Below are 19,199 nucleotides of genomic sequence, written 5' to 3'. Positions count from 1 at the left end.
TGAACTAATTTAGTGCAGACGAGCCCTGAAGAATACACCCACAGATCCCTTCATTCCAGTTTAGACTTCTATATGAAATCATCACAGAATTTAGAGATGACCTATTTATTTTCTCCGTTTTCCCTTGCTCCATCTCAACCTGAAGAACAAAAGTGTGTGTGAATGTATGTGTGTGTGTGTTGTGAATGTGGTCCCACTCTGGAGACTTGGAGCTGCATTTCTGAGCCATATGTACCAGTTTCCCTCTTCTCATCTTCTGAAAACTCAAGCTGTGATTTTCGTTTCGTACACATCACTTTCAGCTTTGATTTTATGTCATATACATGACGTTATAGTTGTTCTAGCAGGAGATGAAAGGACATGAAAAATGTGCCAAAAAGTAATTACATTTTTTTAAAGCATTTCTTTGAGGTTTGTAGAGAACTAAACGCTGTTAAAGCAGCACTATGGTGCCACCTCCTGGAAATCTTGAGACTACAGACATCGCTTTCTTTTCTGTTTCCCCAAATATATAGGAGTTTATATACATTTTGTTTTTATATTTGCAATGATTTGCATATGTGGCCCAATTTATGGTTTCATCCCTGACTTCAAAACCTGAATTCCAGTAAATTAGCTTTGACTTGCACATTTGGTGCATGTTTTGGCCCAGATCTCTTTGCCCTTTATTTTCCCCCAATGTAGCGCAGACGTCTGCATATTTACCCATGAAATGACAAATTGCAAATGATTTCTTTGTAATTTTACTAATGGCAGGACGAAACATGAAATAAAACACATCATTCACATGACTGCAGTATGTTCTATAGGGTTGTCCATCTTGTTTTCTGATCAACAAAAGCACAATAAAAATGGCAAGAAATGCAGTATGCACTGCTTTAATGAGCATTGTTTTCTGGTGGATTGATGTGTTGCGGATGAAGGGTTATTTCACTGTTCTCCTAAAGGGATGTAGTTCACCTGAAAAGTCCAATTCAGATAGCATTTTCTGTTTCTTGGTAAACTGGCCACTTTATTAGGTACGCCTGTCCAACTGCTCGTTAAAGCAAATTTATAATCAGCCAATCTCATGGCAGCAACTCAATGCATTTAGGCATGTAGACATGGTCAAGACAATCTGCTGCAGTTCAAACCGAGCATCAGAATAGGGAAAAAAGGTTATTTAAGTGACTTTGAACTTGGTTGTTTGTGCCAGACGAGCTGGTCTGAGCATTTCAGAAACTGCTGATCTACTAAGATTTTCACGCTCAACCATCTCTATGGCCTATAGAAATGACCTGAAAAAGAGAAAATATCCAGTAAGCGACAGTTCTGTGGGTGCAAATGTCTTGTTGATGCCAGAGGTATGCAGAAAAGCATCTCTGAACACACAACAGGTCCAACCTTAAGGTGGATGGGCTACAGCAGCAGAAGACCACACCGGGTGCCACTCCTGTCAGCTAAGAACAGGAAACTGAGGCTTGAATCTGAAAACTGAAAACATGGATCCATCCTGCCTTGTATTAACAGTTCAGGCTGGTAATGGTGTTGGGGATATTTTCTTGGCACACTTTGGGCACAATTGAGCATCGTGTCAACGCCACAGCCTACCTGAATATTGTTGCTGACCATGTCAATTCCTTTATGACCACAGTGTGACCATCTTCTGATGGCTACTTTCAGCAGGATAATGCACCATGTCATAAAGCGTGAATCATCTCAGACTGGTTTCTTAAACATGACAATGAGTTCACTGTACTCAAGTGGCCTCCACAGTCACCAGTACTCAATCCAATGGAGCACCTTTTGGATGTGGTGGAACAAGAGATTCACATCATGTCAATATGGACCAAAATCTCTGAGGAATATATCTCTGAGGAACAGTACCTTGTTTAATGTATGCCACGAAGGTTTAAGGCAGTTCTGACGGCAAAAGGGGGTCCAACCCGGTAGAAGTTACTGGAAGTTGTACCTAATAAAGTGGCCGGTGAGTGTAGATGGCAACAAACTGAAATCACTTCTTTTTACAGACTTAAAATTCATAAAATATGATTTCTAGCTCTAAATGGCCTTTTTGTAATTCATTTAAGGGCTTAGATTTATGATGAAAGCTTTCTGTTATAATTGTGTGTAAAACACAATGCAATGCAGTATAAAAGCATACGTTTTAGCATGATTTTTCTAATGCTAATCATTTTGCTAATGTACAAGATGTTTCTTAATTTCTCTAGTTCCTCTTTCCTTTATATACAGAGCACAATAGTTCTTGAAAGTTTTATTTATTCATTTTTATTTTACTTGCTTGGTGTATATTTTCAATGCAAAACAAAACACGATATAGCACCGTTATGGCCTCACGTTTTGGGAAACCCTGCTGCTAATCTGTCATTTTAGGCCACAAAAATCTGAAAAAAAAATGTCTTGTGAAATCCTGGAAGAATTGACTAATATTAGTCTTAAATAAGGGTGTAAACTCAGGGTTTCATGTAGCTTTTTTCCTTGGATAAATTCTGAGCTACGTGAAACAAAAAGAAAGGTAAGTGTGAGGTGAAAAAAAAATTGTAATTTGTTGTTTTGTTGGTTTTTTTAAGGTTTGAAACTCTTGAAAAGAATATAATGAAATAGCTTAGAAAATAGATTAGCTATTTTGGGGTGGCTAATTTCAGCGCTTGCTAACATCAAATATAAAAACCATGTTTTTATACTACTGTTTTTATAACTGCAAGTTTATATTTTTACATTGGAGTGGTTGATATTTGACATTAAACACAGTATTTTGCATGTCTAGATAATTTTATGCATGCAGACCTCATTTGTGGAAAGTGCTGATAGTTAATAAGTGAGGCATTTTAAGATCTTGTTTATATATTTTAATTTGAATCACATTCTGTTCACAGTACAAGATATTAGTGTACATTACATAAAAACACCAGAGGTTTGAGCAAGATTTTGTTTTCTTAATCTTAAGAGGTTTTCTCCAGTTTAGATACACACAATCATGTGCAGAACAAAGCCGATTCCATTTAAACTCAGCAATGTAAAGTTCATATATAAAGCACTTGTGCAAAACATCACACAAAAAAAAAAAAAAAAACGATAAATAAAAATTGAGATTTCTAGAGGGGAATCGCATGAAATATATACACACACGATGACAAGAGAACTGATGAAATGTAGGCTATTTCTAAGAACATGCATTTCTGATTTTTTTTTTTTTTTTTTTACAATAAAGCATCCTGACAAATACAATATTTGTTTATTAAAAATGGCAACATTCAAAGGTGAACTTTCTTGAAGAAAAAAAAGATGAACTAATACTTAAAGTAATTTACAATCGATAACAAAGATTGAAAGATATTTTGATTTTGTTGTGATATGACAGACAAGTCCTCCACAGGAAGAGAGCTGCACGTCCCTTCAGAATCTCCGATATAAAGGTAAGTGTTTAATAGCTGCACATTCTCAAGTGTTCCATTCACGTGTTCTTTAACATCCAAACAAACACGTTCTTGTATGTTTGAATCGTGGTCACATCCGGAAAAGTTTTACACTTGCAACAAATCTCTTCGATTAGCAAATACAGTAAATACCCAAGTGAACGTTCACGTTTGAGATGTGTAACTGACGGCCATTTTGTCTCTTGCAATTTCACCCAAAATTTTAACATTTCTGTTGAGGTAAATCAATATGTGTTTTTTTGGTTCTACTGTAAATATATATATATAATATATATAATATATAATATATATATACGACTCTTGTGTGTTCAATTGTAGTCATTGACTTGTATCTTACGAGTCACCTGGTCAAGGTTTCGGCAAAAAGAGGAAAAAGAATATATATATATATATATATATATATATATATATATATATATATATATATATATATATATATATATATATATATATATATAAAAAGAGGAAAAAGAATATATATATATATATATATATATATATATATATATATATATATATATATATATATATATATATATATATATATATATATTCTTTTTCCTCTTTTTGCCGAAACCTTGACCAGGTGACTCATAAGATACAAGTCAATGACTACAATTGAACACACAAGAGTCGTTTGCTGAGACTGTGGCCCTGCTAAAAAATCCAGCTTAACCAGCCTAGGCTGGTTGACCGGTTTTAGCTGGTTGACCAGCCTGGTTTTAGAGGGGTTTTGGCCATTTGCAGCCTGGTCTTAGCTGGTCAGGCTGGAAAATAACCAGCTAAAATCAGCTTGACCAGCCTGGTTTAGGCTGGACATAGCTGGTTTTGGCTGGGCTCCCAGCCTGTCTGGGCTGGTCAAGCTGTTTTAGCTGGTCATCTCCCAGCCTGACCAGCTAAGACCAGGCTGAAAATGGCTGGAAACCATTCTGGAAATGGCCAAAACCCCTCTAAAACCAGACTGGTTGACCAGCCAACCAGCTGTTTTTTTTCAGTGGGGGGGCCAGTTTAAAGGTAAAAATGTTGTTTATCGAGTCAATTTTCTGCACAGCGCTGATAATTTCTCTTAAGACTTCCATATATCGCCAGGATTCTCAGGCATTAAATAAGCTTTGTCTGTATGTTTTGTTTTGTTTTTTGTGTTTATTAACTCAATATATATTTTAATGACAAAAAGGGAGGGAAAATGTCACCTAAATCTTGAATCCTGGGGCATAGTAAAACTGCAATTTGTCATATTTCCAACTGGTACCTCAAACATCAATCCTGATGACTTTAGGCCTAATAATAACTGCTTCAAAATGTATAATGAACTCTCCATATACAAAAATCAAGCACTTTATTCATATTGGTGAGCGTCACAGATTGTTACTTGAGCATTTGCTGTAAAACATTACACTTTGTGAGAACGTCTCATAAATATTTATTTCCCTCTGAAAACAAAATAAAACTGTAAAAACATTTCATGTTAAATTCGGCACAGGAAACACTTCACATTCCAGAGAGTCTCTAGAGAGCACTACTTTTTACTAAATCTGAATGCTGCACAATTCCTAAAAAATATCAAAGTTCTGCAGTGCACCGAGATTTCATTCTGATGTCAGATAATGCCACGTGTACATTCACAGGATCATATTGTGTTGTGTCTGCTGAAGGACAGCCATGATCTGTTGACAATGATAAAAATTATGTGATCATGCAGAGCTGGGTTTCTCCTCCAGCGGTTCCTCTTTATCTGATGATTCTTCCTTGTTCTCCAAATCAAAGTTCTGCAGAAGCAAATGAGTAAAATCAGTGGCGCGTTTGTATTATCATGAGGAGAGTGCGATGTTTAGTGTTCACACGCACCTCTAGTTCCCTCATGACTTCATCCATAAAGTCACTGGAGTTCCGCTTGTAGGACAGAGCCATCTGAATGGCATCTTTAAACACCTGAGGAACATTTGCAAAGCAGCAGAACACAAAGATACAAATAATTGTGAAACACATTAGATTGAAATTCAAAGGTAGACTCATTGCTAAGTTTAAGCTAGTCTGGCACTGGTTTGGAAATTATATAAACACAAATGCGAGTCAAAATAGATATTGGAATATATATAAAGAGGCTGGGTTGCCTGTAATTTATTTTTAATAAGAATGAATAATTAAGGAGATAAGAAATAATAGAAAACGAAGGAAAAGAGAAATTGCCTGTTACTTTCTTGCCAAAATAATAAGGTTTAACAAGAGCAATTCCATGCAAATATCAATCTTGCCATGAAAAAAATTTAGTTTTCTATAGTGAACCACTTATCTTTTTGATTAGCATTTTTCTTTTGGGCCCTGCAGTTTAATTCAGAGAATTTCTACAAAGTATGTTCTATGCCGTAAACTCGCATAGTTTTTTGGTCACATCCATAACGCAGGTTTATTTTCCTCATTTAAAGTACAAAAGCTGTTTACAGATTGCTATTTTTCTGCTCCCATAACTCTGTGGTTAGTAGTTTTGGAAAATATAAACAGATGTTTCAATATAATGTGAACATAGACTTTCTCTGTGAATTTGTTTTGAGTTTTTACTGCAAATGTCACATCCTTAACACTGGAACTGCTCACAACTGAAAGCAAATAAAAATTGAGTAAAAATTTTCACTGTGTAATTATATTAAGAACGATGCTTTATTTTATATTACAAATATTTCTTTATTAAATAGAACTGTTTTAATTATAAATATTAAATGTTACATTTATAATATTTAAAAAAATAAAGCTATTATTAATATTAACGTAATATAAAATTACTATTATACAAGTACAGATTTTTTTACATATTTTTAATTATTTATCTTCATAATTTGATTGATAATAATTTTATAATCTAAAAATAAGTGTTAGTGTTATAATAATAATAATTACAATGATGTTAGACACTGTGTACATTTTCTTGTAGAGAAAATGAAAAATCCTGTCTATAAATGTCATGTAAAATAATTGTCGTAATAATGTGCACCTTTTTGTAAAGTTGCTTTGGAACGAGGATTATTGCGAAAAGTGCTAACTAAAACTTAAAGTGAACTAAATAAACGTGCAGAAAGACTACTGATCAAACATCTGCATTTCTGAGAGTTTACAAATTACTTTTTTACACTGAAAACTGTATAATATTTAAAATTTTAAATATTTAAAACATTAAAATTGGTGATATGTGATAACATCAACTTGAAAGAAAGACATGTATGGAAAATACTGATATTAATACAAACGTTCTGAATGCTACTGTGCAAATGTATTGGTAATTTTCATTCATTAATTCATTTCCAACTATTCCAGCATATGTTTTACACAGCGGATGCCCTTCCAGCCACAACCCAGTACTGGGAAACACCCATACACTCACATTCACACACACACATACACCACCGCCAATTTTACTACCTAATATATCTTTGGACTGTGGGGGAACCCGGAGCAAATTCACGGCAACACAGGGAGAACATGCAAACTCCACACAGAAATGCCAACTGGCCCAGCTGGGACTCGAACCAGCGACCTTCTTGCTGTGAGGCAACTGTGCCAATCACTGTGCTGCCTTTATTGGGAATTTCTATATGATAATATATAGCAAAACTATATTCACAAGGCTGATTCAAACTCATCACGTCACACTTTTCAGTGTCCATGTCATCCGTTTTTAAATTAAGCATTTTAATCCTGATCTTCATCCTCACCTTCACCACATTGGTTCCATCAGCAGCAGATACAAAGTAGAAAGGCAGGCCTTGTTTCTTAGCGAAGTTAAAGCTCTTCTGCGTGACCTTCATGTCAGCTTTAAAACACATGAAAAAGAAAAGATAAGAGACATGCAAACCACAATGCTCTGTAATTTTAATCTCTCGTATAACCACGTTTACCATCAATCTTATTAGCCACAACCAGACACGGGATCTCAGGCCGGTACTCGCGCAGCTCTTTATACCAGACAGGGAGATTCTTATATGTGATTTTCCTCTGCACGTCAAACACCTGGAAATAGTGAAATAAAGGTCTGATAGCTTTTTTGTTTTTCCAGGAAAATCATTCGTTGTAAATAGTTTAATCAAACAGTTTTGTGTTTAATAAAAATAATAATAATAATGTTTTTTTTATTATTATTTAATGCCATGTCAGCAACTAATGCTATTTTTTAAGGCAAGAGCATTTCAAAAATAAATGTACAATTAAAAACAACAAACAAATGAATACTTAAATTAAATAAGATTTTTAGCGCTAATACATAATAAAACTTATAACATTTTTCCTGGTGTAACTTTGCTAAAAATATATCCTTAAGACGGTTCATTTCATTTAAAAAGTCGTCTGACAATATTAAAAGCAGGACAGTCAAGTAAAATGAGTTTTAAAAAAAGCTGCAATATAGGTTGTTTTCAATCACGTGGTGCTGGTGATGTGCGAAATTCAGATGGAGGGCAGGAAGTCAAAAACTGAATGAGAGACAAAGGAAGATCCCTATTTTTGTGATTTAAATCATATTTCAAAGGAGATATAAATAGAAAATAACCACATATGTTGGGCATGATCCTTATATCATGAAGAGGGCCGAGTTTTCTACTGAACTAAGGTATATTTGCCTGGCATCGAGGCAGTACATACTGTAGAATTACGTTACATAAAAAATACTATAGTAAATACTATAGTGTTTGGAAGCATACTATAGATTTTGAATTAAACTGCCGTAGTAATTATATTGTTGCTGTGGTACAACACAACTGTAGTGATAAATAAATTATTCAATTGGCTTGAGTTTTCTACACTATAATCACAATACACCACTGTTTACACTAACGTTAAAGTATTTATTACAGTTTATCAGTTTACTAAGCTACAGTATTCTGTAGCATTCATCAACAAAGAGTTTTACACATTATACACTTTACTATGCGGTTCAAAAACATGTTCATTATAAATGACTAGTTTTTCCTCATGCGGATATCTTTCAGACATCACGATATAACAGAAGGAAACAATCAAACGCATGGTCTACATTATTTATTTATTTTTGTAAGAGGGAAAAACGCTTCACAATAATAACTGTCTAGTTTTGTCGCAATTGTTGCATTTCTTTTTTGTTCTGTCGATGAACTTACCATCAACAAACTGCACATCTCAATGTTCACGTTACAGTTGTTTATTCTGCCGAAACGCCAGTAAAGACTTGGATTATTGCAAAACAAGACAGAGATTGCATTGCAGCGATTACATGGCAGGGTACATTATTTATATTCTGCTGGATTTTGTATTGTGGTGGTGTTTGTATCTGATTTTTATATGACACATTAACATATTTATACACCTAGCTATGCTTGTATATAATCTTTATTGACGCTGTCAAACGAATTATCACGTTCAAAAAAAGTTTGTACACATGGACGTATTGAATGAATGTTTAGGCCACCTTTTCTTCCATTTTCAGCCAGTTTCTTGACTCTTCTCCCCTTCATGAGCAAAAACTTTTGGAAGTTTACAAAAAGCTGTTCAGCATTTCTTATTTTGGCCGATTTAAACAATTATAAACAACATAAAACAGAAATATTTTGATGTTCTGATAGCGAATCCTATATCGAAGAATCACTTCCTGTCCTCCATCTGAATTTCGCACACCACCAATGACGTCATGTGAAAACAACCTATTCTCTCCAGCAATCTTCATTTTGCTTAATAACATGGAGTAATTGTGTTTGAAAAAGACAGAGAAAAAGCTGCAATATTCTCTCCAGCAATCTTAATTTTTACTCAATGTACTCATGAATTCATGAAGGTTTGTGTCTATGTATGTGTTTTTTAGTGGCAATAGATTAGCAAAACAAAACAATCATACAAATAATTAGACATTTAAACCAATAATTACATTTTATACATTTTAATAATTTTCTCAATTAAATCAAATGGCATTTATACACAACAAAATTAAGTTATGGTCTGTACAAAGTTAAAATAAATTAATAAATAAAAAAACTGAATTAAATCTAACTGAATTAAAATTGTCTGGAGTATTATTTGATATTATTGATTTTAAAAAAATATGAAAGCTAATAATGAACATAAAAATGTGAACAAATGCACTCAAATGCAGCTAATATAGAATGAAAACTGAACATATAAAAATAAAGCCTGTTTTACTACATTAAGAAACACCAAAATGGAGTACAAATAATACTAAAACACTAACATCTGAGTGGTTTCTCTTACCATGACACATGCATGAGATTTATGGTAGTATGACGGGTGCATGCTTCGGAAACGCTCCTGTCCCGCGGTATCCCAGAAATCTGTGGTGCAGATAGGCATGTGATGTACAGCTCGGCTTCAACACACACTTATGGACTCAAAAACACTAAACAGGCAGAAATTGCAATACAGCTACACAATCGTACAATATACCAATTACTCACCAACTAGAATAGTCTGTCCATTGATGGTGGTGGTGTATTTGTACAGAGTCAAAGCGTAAGTGGAGAGTTGCTGAGGCCGACTGATACATTCAGTTAAGATTCTGTCAACTTGCAACTTTACAATACATATATATATATTTGTGTGTGTTTGAGTAAAACACTTTTATACCATACATTACTGATAACATTTAGTCCAAATTTATCAAGTAAATGTAATAATTTAAAGCATTTTTGTGTAAATTCAAAGTCGGTAAGAAATCTACATTTGGTTGGGGGATGAGGGGTTCAAAAAAAAATTAACTACACGTCACAATGATGCATAGCACAAGCTCTGTGATTGGTTGGCTTGGAAGTTGTGACGATCGTGGCACTGAGAGCCGTAAGCCCAATGGAGCGAGTGTTTACAAGTGTCGAGTCGTGTGAAGAAGCTCCAGATGGAGTTTTTTGTTTTGTGTTTACATAATGAGTAACGTTGTTGCATGTCTGCCGGTTCCCGCCTCTAAATAGGCATGGGCCAGTATAAGATTCTGACGGTATGATAACCTTGGATACAAATATCACAGTATCACAGTATTGCAGTGTTTCCTCTAGGATTTTTTCCAGCTGTGGCGGCAGGCCTTTTTTACATAGATCTACCAACTACCTGAAGCGTTATTTCAATGACAAATGTCGTGAGCTCAGTAAGTGGAGATCGCATTTGTGTAATAGCCTACGAGTATGCGAACCTCTTTGCTTGCGCGCCGATTTCTTCTGCTCGTGCACAAAATTTCTTGCTCGCCCCCTCAAATATACGCTGCTCATCAAGCGCAGATCTTTTTGTACGCGCTCAAATAAACACTGCTGAAGTGCGATTTAGTGCGCTTATGTAACAATGTCTCCAACATTTATTACGCTAGGAATATTCATAAGACCTACAGAGCGGTATTAATGTGTCCTGAAGTAAAGTGAAAGAGCTATACGTCGTGTTTGACTCGTGTCAGTCAGTCAGCACGTAACCTTAAAGGGTTAAACAAATAACGCACAGCACTACTACTGTTACAGAAAAGTTTGCGCTGTTTTAATTCACTTACCTATTAATACGTTTTGGTGCGATTATCACCCGCTATTAAAAAAACACGACTGAATGTTTTGAACGAAAAGCTGTAATGTAGCCGTGGCAGGATCAATTTTGGCGTGGCGCCCCGCCATGGAAGAATGAATGTAGCGGAAACCTTGTATTGTGATTACTGCTCTAAAATATAATCTTTTTTTTTAATGTTTGGGTAAAAAACAACCATTTTTATTTCCCCTTTGAACACAATACATTTTATTTTTTGAAAGATTTCAAAAATTTTGGAGCAGTAAACATGTCAGGATAAATAATTAAAATAAATCATTGACTCCTGCTTTCTTCATTACTTTAAAAAAACACAGATTTCTTTACCAATTAAAATGTCATCTTTGGAGATCTTTTCTGCTGGAGATACTGCTATCCTAAAAAAATAAATAAATAAAAAATCTTACACATACTTTGTGGACGGTATTACAGAACATTTTGGCGGTTTCAATACCTTGACTTTTCCAAACCGCGGTATACCTTGAAAACGCTTATCGTCCCATGCCTACCTCTAAATGAGCAGAGTTTTAGCTACTTTCAAAAGAAAAAAAAACACCTGCAAAGAAACTCGACACAGAGGAACATAAAAACTTCCTGTCAGCTAGCGTTTCGGAAGTGTTATTGCAGACCAATATAAAGTATAAATGGACGACTACTACCGAACCATGCACTGTGGGTCACACCGATCACTCGACGCAGAAGTATAAACCAGCCTTAAGAAGCATCTTGAAGGGGCCAGGGCATGTCAGATGCTAGAAAGCATTTGATTGGTCAAGATTTGATGAGAAACTGAAGTATGAGGTTACGTGAAAAAAAAAATTAATGATCGATTTAAGGCTGATTTATACTTCTACATTAAGCGCACATGTATGGTCCAGCGCAGCCTTCGTGCGGTCGCATAGCCCTCGCCATGGCCATCGAGCACCTCTCAAAAAATGTAACTACACGTCGCAACGACGCATAGTGCAAGCTGTGATTGGTTGACTTGGTCGTGCTGACGAGTGTGAGCAGGGATGAGAGCCGCGAGAACCCGTTGGAGCGAGTGTTTACAAGTGTCAAGTCCCATGAAGGAGCTCCTGATGGAAACTGTTGTTTTGTGTTCACCTTATGATTAAAGTTGTTGCACGTCTGCCGGTTCCCGCCTCAGAATGAGCGAGTTTTAGCTACTTGTACATTGATGTAGCATTCAGAAAAAAGAAAACACCCGTGAAGAAACTCGACACAGAGGAGCATAAACACCTGCTGCCAGCTAGCATTGTGGAAGCCTTATTGCAGAGCAACACAAACAGCACGCAGAAGTATAAATGCATGGCAACGCGCAAGGCATGCGCCGTGGGTCTCGCAGATCACTCGACGCAGAAGTATAAAGAAATAGAAGTGGCAAACTGCAAGCTTCAGATGTTTATATCAGGTTTATATTTTATAAACTCTAATTTTGTCACTGTTTTGGAACACATTAGCTAATAGATATCCTTAAAACTAACAGACTGAAACTAATATCTAAAACATTTTCATTTCACAGGACCTTTAACTCTGCTTTTTACATTAGCATGATGTGCTGTGTTTTGTCAAATAAATAACAACGACAAAGGATACTATCCATCCATGAGGAATCGCTCCATAAGCCTGCAAATAAATGATCAAATAAGGTAACGTTATTCAGCAAAATATAGCGTCAACAATTATAGAAATAAACAGTTTAGCAAGACATAAAGCATACTTGGACTTCCCCACAGCGCTGTCCCCGAGACAGATGATCTTCACTTGCTCATCGGAGTCATATTTGTCCAGGTCCAGGTCAGAATTGCCTCCTGCGTCCATAGCGAGAGTGCCGGGCCGCGGCAGCAGGAGTTTAAGACTGAGCCTCTTACAGCCGCGGGATTACTGCAGATAACAGCCGATCGGAGAGCTCCCACACCCGCTGCTTCACTCCATTACACTCTCCAGCTCTCCGCACACCATTTACTTCATATTCACGGGCGACAATGGCAGATACGAACAGCTAATGTTATATTCCCTGATATAAACAGTCGATGGCTAGCCTGCTGGCTAATTAGCAGATTAGCGCGTTTGTTACTCGAGCTTTATAACTAACTGCGTTAAATCCGTATTTACGGCAGAATATTGTCTAACAGTCTTCCCCAGGTGTGTTTAGAGCACGTCGTTTGTTTGTTCGCATTATTCGCTGAATTGTAGATGACAAAGCAGCGCAATCTTGTGCTGAGAAATCTGAATCTGCTTTCAGAAAATCCTCTGTGAACATGCACGACAACAACACGTCTCTAAGCAACGCCAGGACCCGTGAAGTGGCGCCAATGATCAGGCTGCCTTTAAAACTGCCTGTTACTTTTCAGGTTTAAAGGGATATTTCACCCAAAATTAAAGTTACCTCGTCGTTTATTCTTCTTCATGTGGTTTTAAACCTATGTGAGTTTCTTCTGTTGAACACAAATATATTTTTGAGGAATGTTGGTTGCGGGTACACATCAACTTCTATAGTAGGGAATTTATTTGTTCAGTTTGGCTTAGATATATACATTAGATGTCACCTACCCTGCTGTTGTATATTAGAAGGAATGCGTCGATAGAGCCGCCATTTTAGTACAGGGTAGCGCTCCTTTGAAATGGGACCAAGGTGCAGTGTGGCCATCCAAAGCCAGAGATATATACAAATATATCTATGATCAGGAGTTTTCACGGTGGTCAGTATGCAAATATTTTTTAAATTACGAAAAATTATAATTTATATCACTTTTCTACATTCATGAATGTGACCCCTTTAGCATGCTTTATCGTTTACTTTTGATTCCAATCAAAGTACCAGAAAGGAAATATTGGTACTAGCTACTAGAAGCTAGTACTACTGCTAATGACAAATATATTTGCTCAAAGTTAAAATATTACATTAGATGAAAGCAACATAGTCTTTTTTGTGTGTGTGTCTAAATAGATCATAATTCCATGCCAGAAAGCAGAGATGACCAAACTAGGGCCCGCAGGCCAAAGTTGGCCAATGATAACCTTTGATTGGCCCGCCATCCCATCTGAGAAGAGAGGGAGAATGATTGGGATGGTTTAGAGAATGTCATTTCAAATTTAATGTAATCTTTTCTCTGAGGTCTTCTGGCAAAGACCTTTTAGCCATTCCCAGAAACTAAAGGTGACCGTGCCTTCTGTGTGGTGGCCCCACGGCTCTGGGACTCTCTCCCTATAGCACTGAGAACTCTGGGATCAGTTGAACTTTTTAAAAAGCATTTAAAGACGCATCTTTTTGGTTAAGCTTTTAATTAACAGTATTAGTGTTTCTGTATTTGGATTTTTAACTTGTTTTAACATGTTTTCTTTTATTGTTATGAGTTCTTTTACTTGTTTTTTCTCAAAGCACATTGTGACTCAGAGTCTGGGAATGGTGCTATATAAGTAAATAGTTGCTTACCTTTACTTTTATTTGTTTTACTATTAAGCTACAAAAAAGCTAACTGAAAGGTTTCAATTTAAATTATGTCAATTAACCAGATTTAATTTCAAATGTGCATACTGTCACCCGACAGATAGAGGACTTTGGTGAGCAAATCAAGGCATTGGCAGATGCTTGACTAGTCTATTCAACATTGAACTGTGTTATAAATGTGATTGTTTATGTTTTTATTGCAATAGTTATAATTAACAACTAAATACTGCATTAGTTAATACGATTCAAAGTAATGTTTCTATTTATTTTTAAATATTAGGAAATAAAATAGGAAATTAACCATGGCAATATTTGGTTATTGGCCCTTCATATGAAAAAGTTTGGCCACCCCTGCTGAAAAGTTGTGTAAACTTTAGTGCTGTCACATCAGTGAAATAAATCTTTTTGAACATTCATGTAATGTTAACAGAAAAAAACATTCTTAGAACATGTCCTTGGAATGTCTTTAGGGCGTCAGTTGTTCTGAACATTCTCACAATGTTGATAGAAAACGTTCTTAAAACATTAATGCAACAAAAAAGTAATAATGGTATAACCAGCAACAATAACATAAATACAAGGTCAAATGGTCAAAAAAAAGGAGGGGGGGGGGTATTGCATTTTAGTAATATTATTGTAACCAAACAATAAGGTTAATAAAATGGGAAAAGTAAAGGTTTTGAAAGTTCTAAAAACTTTTTTTAAATGTTATAAAAATTATTGGGAACATTAAGGAAACGTTTTTACAACTATAAATTGTGTGCTGGGCTAATTGGATTTTCAAATATTACAATATTGCAACAGTATTTGTAGTAGACTAAATTCATTGTAGGCTATTCATAAAACAGTATGTGAACTGAGCAGGATGTCCAAATTCCTAGAATTCAAAGCTTCACTGCTTGTGATTAATGACCGTATTTTCGTTTTAATAGTTCCTCTACTTGGCATGGTGGCTCAGTGGTTAGCACAGTCGCCTCACAGCAAAAAGGTCGCTGGTTCGAGTCCTGGCTGGGTCTGTTGGTATTTCTGTGTGGAGTTTGCATGTTCTCCCACTGTTGGCATGGTGCTCCGGTTTCCTCAGTTCAGTCCGGTTTTCTCCAGTTACATTTCAAAGACATGAGCTGTAAGGGAATTTAATAAACTAAATTAGTGTATGTGTGTGAATTAGTGTGCATGTGTGTTTCCCAGTACTGGGTTGCAGCTGGAAGGGCATCCGCTGTGTAAAACATGCTGGACACGTTGGCGGGTCATTCCGCTCTGGCGACCCCTAATGAATAAATGAATGAATAAAGGGACTAAGCTGAAGAATGAATGAATGAATGTATGAGTTCCTCTACTTTTATTCTTACTTATGCCTTATATTATCGTCATAAAAAAAATGTTGCAGTTTTGTGGATTCAGACATTTAATATTCTTTAGTGTTTGAAAATGCATAATATTATGGGGAAACACTGGTGATGACAGGTGAATTGACACATATTCATACACACTTTTTAATCGTTCTGACATACACTATTACCAAATATAGCAGCTATACCATTCAATATTTAACAAAGTTTTACTAAGAACAGAATCAATTTAAGCAATAATTTTTCAAAATAATTTTTCATCCCTTGCAGTCAACTTTAACCTATTTTTGACCTTCCTGGAAACAGTTAGAAGAAAGAGTACCAAGAATGTTTTCCTTGTGTTTGACAAATTGCCTGTCAGTAATATCAAACACAATAATCTTACCTTTAAAGTGTGAGAAAGCAGTACGTTCCAGAATGCCGTCTTGGTCACATTCTTGACTTTGAGAATACACAGTACAGCAAAAATGTTATATACAGATCTGCTTGATGAACAATCTGATAGAAAAGTAGTTTCTTCTTTCCCACAGGGTCACTGAGTACATGAACAGGACAGAACAGGATGGATCCAGATTTTACCGTCTTACAAACAAAAACAAGAATGATGGATGTGTCTCACAACATCTGTAAACACAACTCAACATTCATAGGCCGCTTCTTCTACGTGTTCAATTGTGTTTATAGACTTTACGTGTTTATTATATTCTTATATATAATTACAACAATCTAAATTAAATAAGTAACTATTATAATTTACAAAATCACTAAAACAAAAACAAAACTAGTTAAAACATTAAGTGTGTGTGTGTTAAACGCTGTAATAAAAAATTAAATTATATGATCAAGAAGTCATGACAACAAATGTTTTTATTAATTGTGACTTCATTTATTCATTCATTTTCTTTTGGCTTAGTCCCTTTATAAAGTCGCCACAGCGGAATGAACCGCCAACAGCATATGTTTTACACAGCGGATACCCTTCCAGCTGCAACCAAGTACTGGGAAACACCCATACACACTCATACACTACGGACAATTTAGCTTATTTAATTCACCTATTGGACTTGTGGGGGAAACGGGAGCACCCGGAGGAAACACACGCCAACACAGGGAGAACATGCAAACTCCGCACAGAAATGCCAACTGAGCCAGCCAGGGGCTTGAACCAGCGACCTTGCGGTGAGGCGATTGTGCTACCCACTGCGCCACCGTGACACATTAATTGTGACTTATTAACTACTAACTTAATAACTAATTTAATCATGTTAATAACTTAATTATTTTAATTTACAAGCTGGTTTGTCAGGTGAATGTACATTTAGTTGATTCGACTTCTTCGGCTTAGTCCCTTTATTCATCAGGGGTCACCACAGAGGAATGAACCGCCAATTTATCCAACATATATTTTACACAGCAGATGCCCTTCCAGATGCAACCCAGTTCTAGGAAAACCACGCCAACACGAGGACTCGAACTAGCAACCTTCTTGCTGTGAGGCAACAGTGCTAACCACTGTGCCGCCCATACGTAATTAAAACTTACATTCTGATAAGAAAAAGATCATAAACGCTGAAAAAATAAATTGAATATTATATAAATATTACGAGCCATCTGACAATAATAACACAGATTTACAGCAAAGACAGAAAGTGACTTCCTACTGTACACTTAAATATTCCTATATCATGATAAACCAGGTTTACTAACTTGCAGAAATCCTATTTGCTATAATAATTATCAAATATAACTGTGTATGAACATAAATATTTACTATTTTTGAAGGTTTGTATATATATAACTTCGTTTTTTCATTTGCATATACTCACATTTGTGTGTGCGTGTAATAAAATGTCAGAAAATTGATAGCACCAGGTTTCGAAAGTCTATGTAATTATTCCCTAAGTTGACTATAATTATATAGCATGTTTAAAACAGCCACAAGACTGACCCAAGTGCTTTACAACATAATAGAAACAAGCGATGCACAAAGACAGATAAATAAAAAAGATTTTAAAAACAGAAACACAGATGACAGACATGTCACATGACATGAAAACACCCTAAATATAATTCCTGAAAGGTGTGTTTTTAAAACTAAACCCACTAATCAACAGAGGTCTTTGCAAGCTCAAGTATTTGCACTGAAAATAAAAAGGATTCATTGGATTAACAATTTTTTTTGCAAATAGTTTATATGAGAGGCGATATGGTGGCTCAGTGGTTAGCACTGTCTCCTCACAGCAAGGGTTTGTCAATGGTTTGAGTCCCGGCTGGGCCAGTTGGCATTTCTGTGTGGAGTTTGCATGTTCTATGTTGGCGTGGGTTTTCTCCGGGTGCTTTGGTTTGCCCCACAGTCCAAAGACTGGAAGGGCGTCCGCTGCATAAAACATATGCTGGATAAGTTGCCGGTTCATTCCGTTGTGGTGACCCCAGATGAATAAAGGGACAAAGCCAAAGGAAAATGAAATTAAATGAGTTTATATGGGCTGAATATAAACAAACAAAGTAAATTTAGTCATGTTCAACTTAATTTGTTTGTTTAAATTCAGCCCATACTACCACTTACCTTAAAAAAATGAATAAATGCATTGAATTATTTACACAATTAAAAGACATACTTAACGGCATGTGCCTGTGAGGTTTGGGTTTAGTGGTAGGGGTAGCATTAGACCATATACACACTACCGGACAAATATTTTGGGGTCAGGTTTTTATATATATATATATATATATATATATATATATATATATATATATATATATTTATTTATTATTATTTTTTTTTTTTAAGAAAATGATTTTGTTCATCAAGGCGGCATTTGTTAAATGTAAAAAAAAAAAAGTTGTTAAATGTTTATTAAAATGTTAAATAGTTTCTTTCTTATTCTATGTAGTTTCAAATGAAATTATTACTCCAGTCATTATTGCTTTTATTGCTATTACCATTAATAATAATAATAATAACAATAATAATACAAATTATTATTAGAGTGATTTCTGAAGGATCATGTGACTCTGAAGACTGGAGTAATGAAGCTGAAAATTCATCTTTAAAATCACTGGAATAAATGATCAAATTAACGTATAAACTACTTTTGAACAGTTATTTTATAGTGCAATAACATTTCACAATTGTACAATTTGTACTGTATTTTTGATTAAATAAATACAGTGAGCAGGAGAAGCTTATTTGAAAACATTTAAAAATCCTACTGACCCCAAACGTCTGACCTGTAGTGAAAGTGTTTTTACAGTATACAGTTGAAGTGACAATTAATAGCCCCCTTTAAGTTTTTATATATATATATATAAATATACATTTTTTTTTATATTTCCCACAAGGAAATTGTCACAGTATGTCTGATAATATTTTTTCTTCTGGAGAAAGTCTTTTTTTGTTTTATTTCGGCTAGAATAAAAGCAGTTTTTAATTTTTTA

At 35.3% G+C, this 19,199-nt stretch overlaps 1 protein-coding gene across 1 annotated transcript; it reads right to left on the bottom strand.

Annotated features, from left to right (window-relative positions):
- Nucleotides 1–4,017: 4,017 nt before the first annotated feature.
- Nucleotides 4,018–13,231, bottom strand: rabl2 (RAB, member of RAS oncogene family-like 2). The gene is made up of 8 exons (XM_056479048.1): nt 12,682–13,231; nt 12,558–12,587; nt 9,866–9,945; nt 9,663–9,742; nt 7,328–7,439; nt 7,145–7,242; nt 5,286–5,369; nt 4,018–5,206 (listed from the first exon to the last, which is right to left on the bottom strand). The coding sequence occupies exons 1-8, from the start codon at nt 12,780–12,782 to the stop codon at nt 5,132–5,134; spliced, it is 660 nt and encodes a 219-aa protein (XP_056335023.1). The 5' UTR covers nt 12,783–13,231; the 3' UTR covers nt 4,018–5,131.
- Between the last annotated feature and the right edge of the window lie 5,968 nt (nt 13,232–19,199).

Source organism: Danio aesculapii, chromosome 18, assembly GCF_903798145.1.
Source record: "Danio aesculapii chromosome 18, fDanAes4.1, whole genome shotgun sequence".
Classification (NCBI taxonomy): Eukaryota; Metazoa; Chordata; class Actinopteri; order Cypriniformes; family Danionidae; genus Danio; species Danio aesculapii.
The sequence above is the reverse complement of the archived record's forward strand: the minus strand, read 5'-3'. Positions and strand labels throughout refer to the sequence as shown.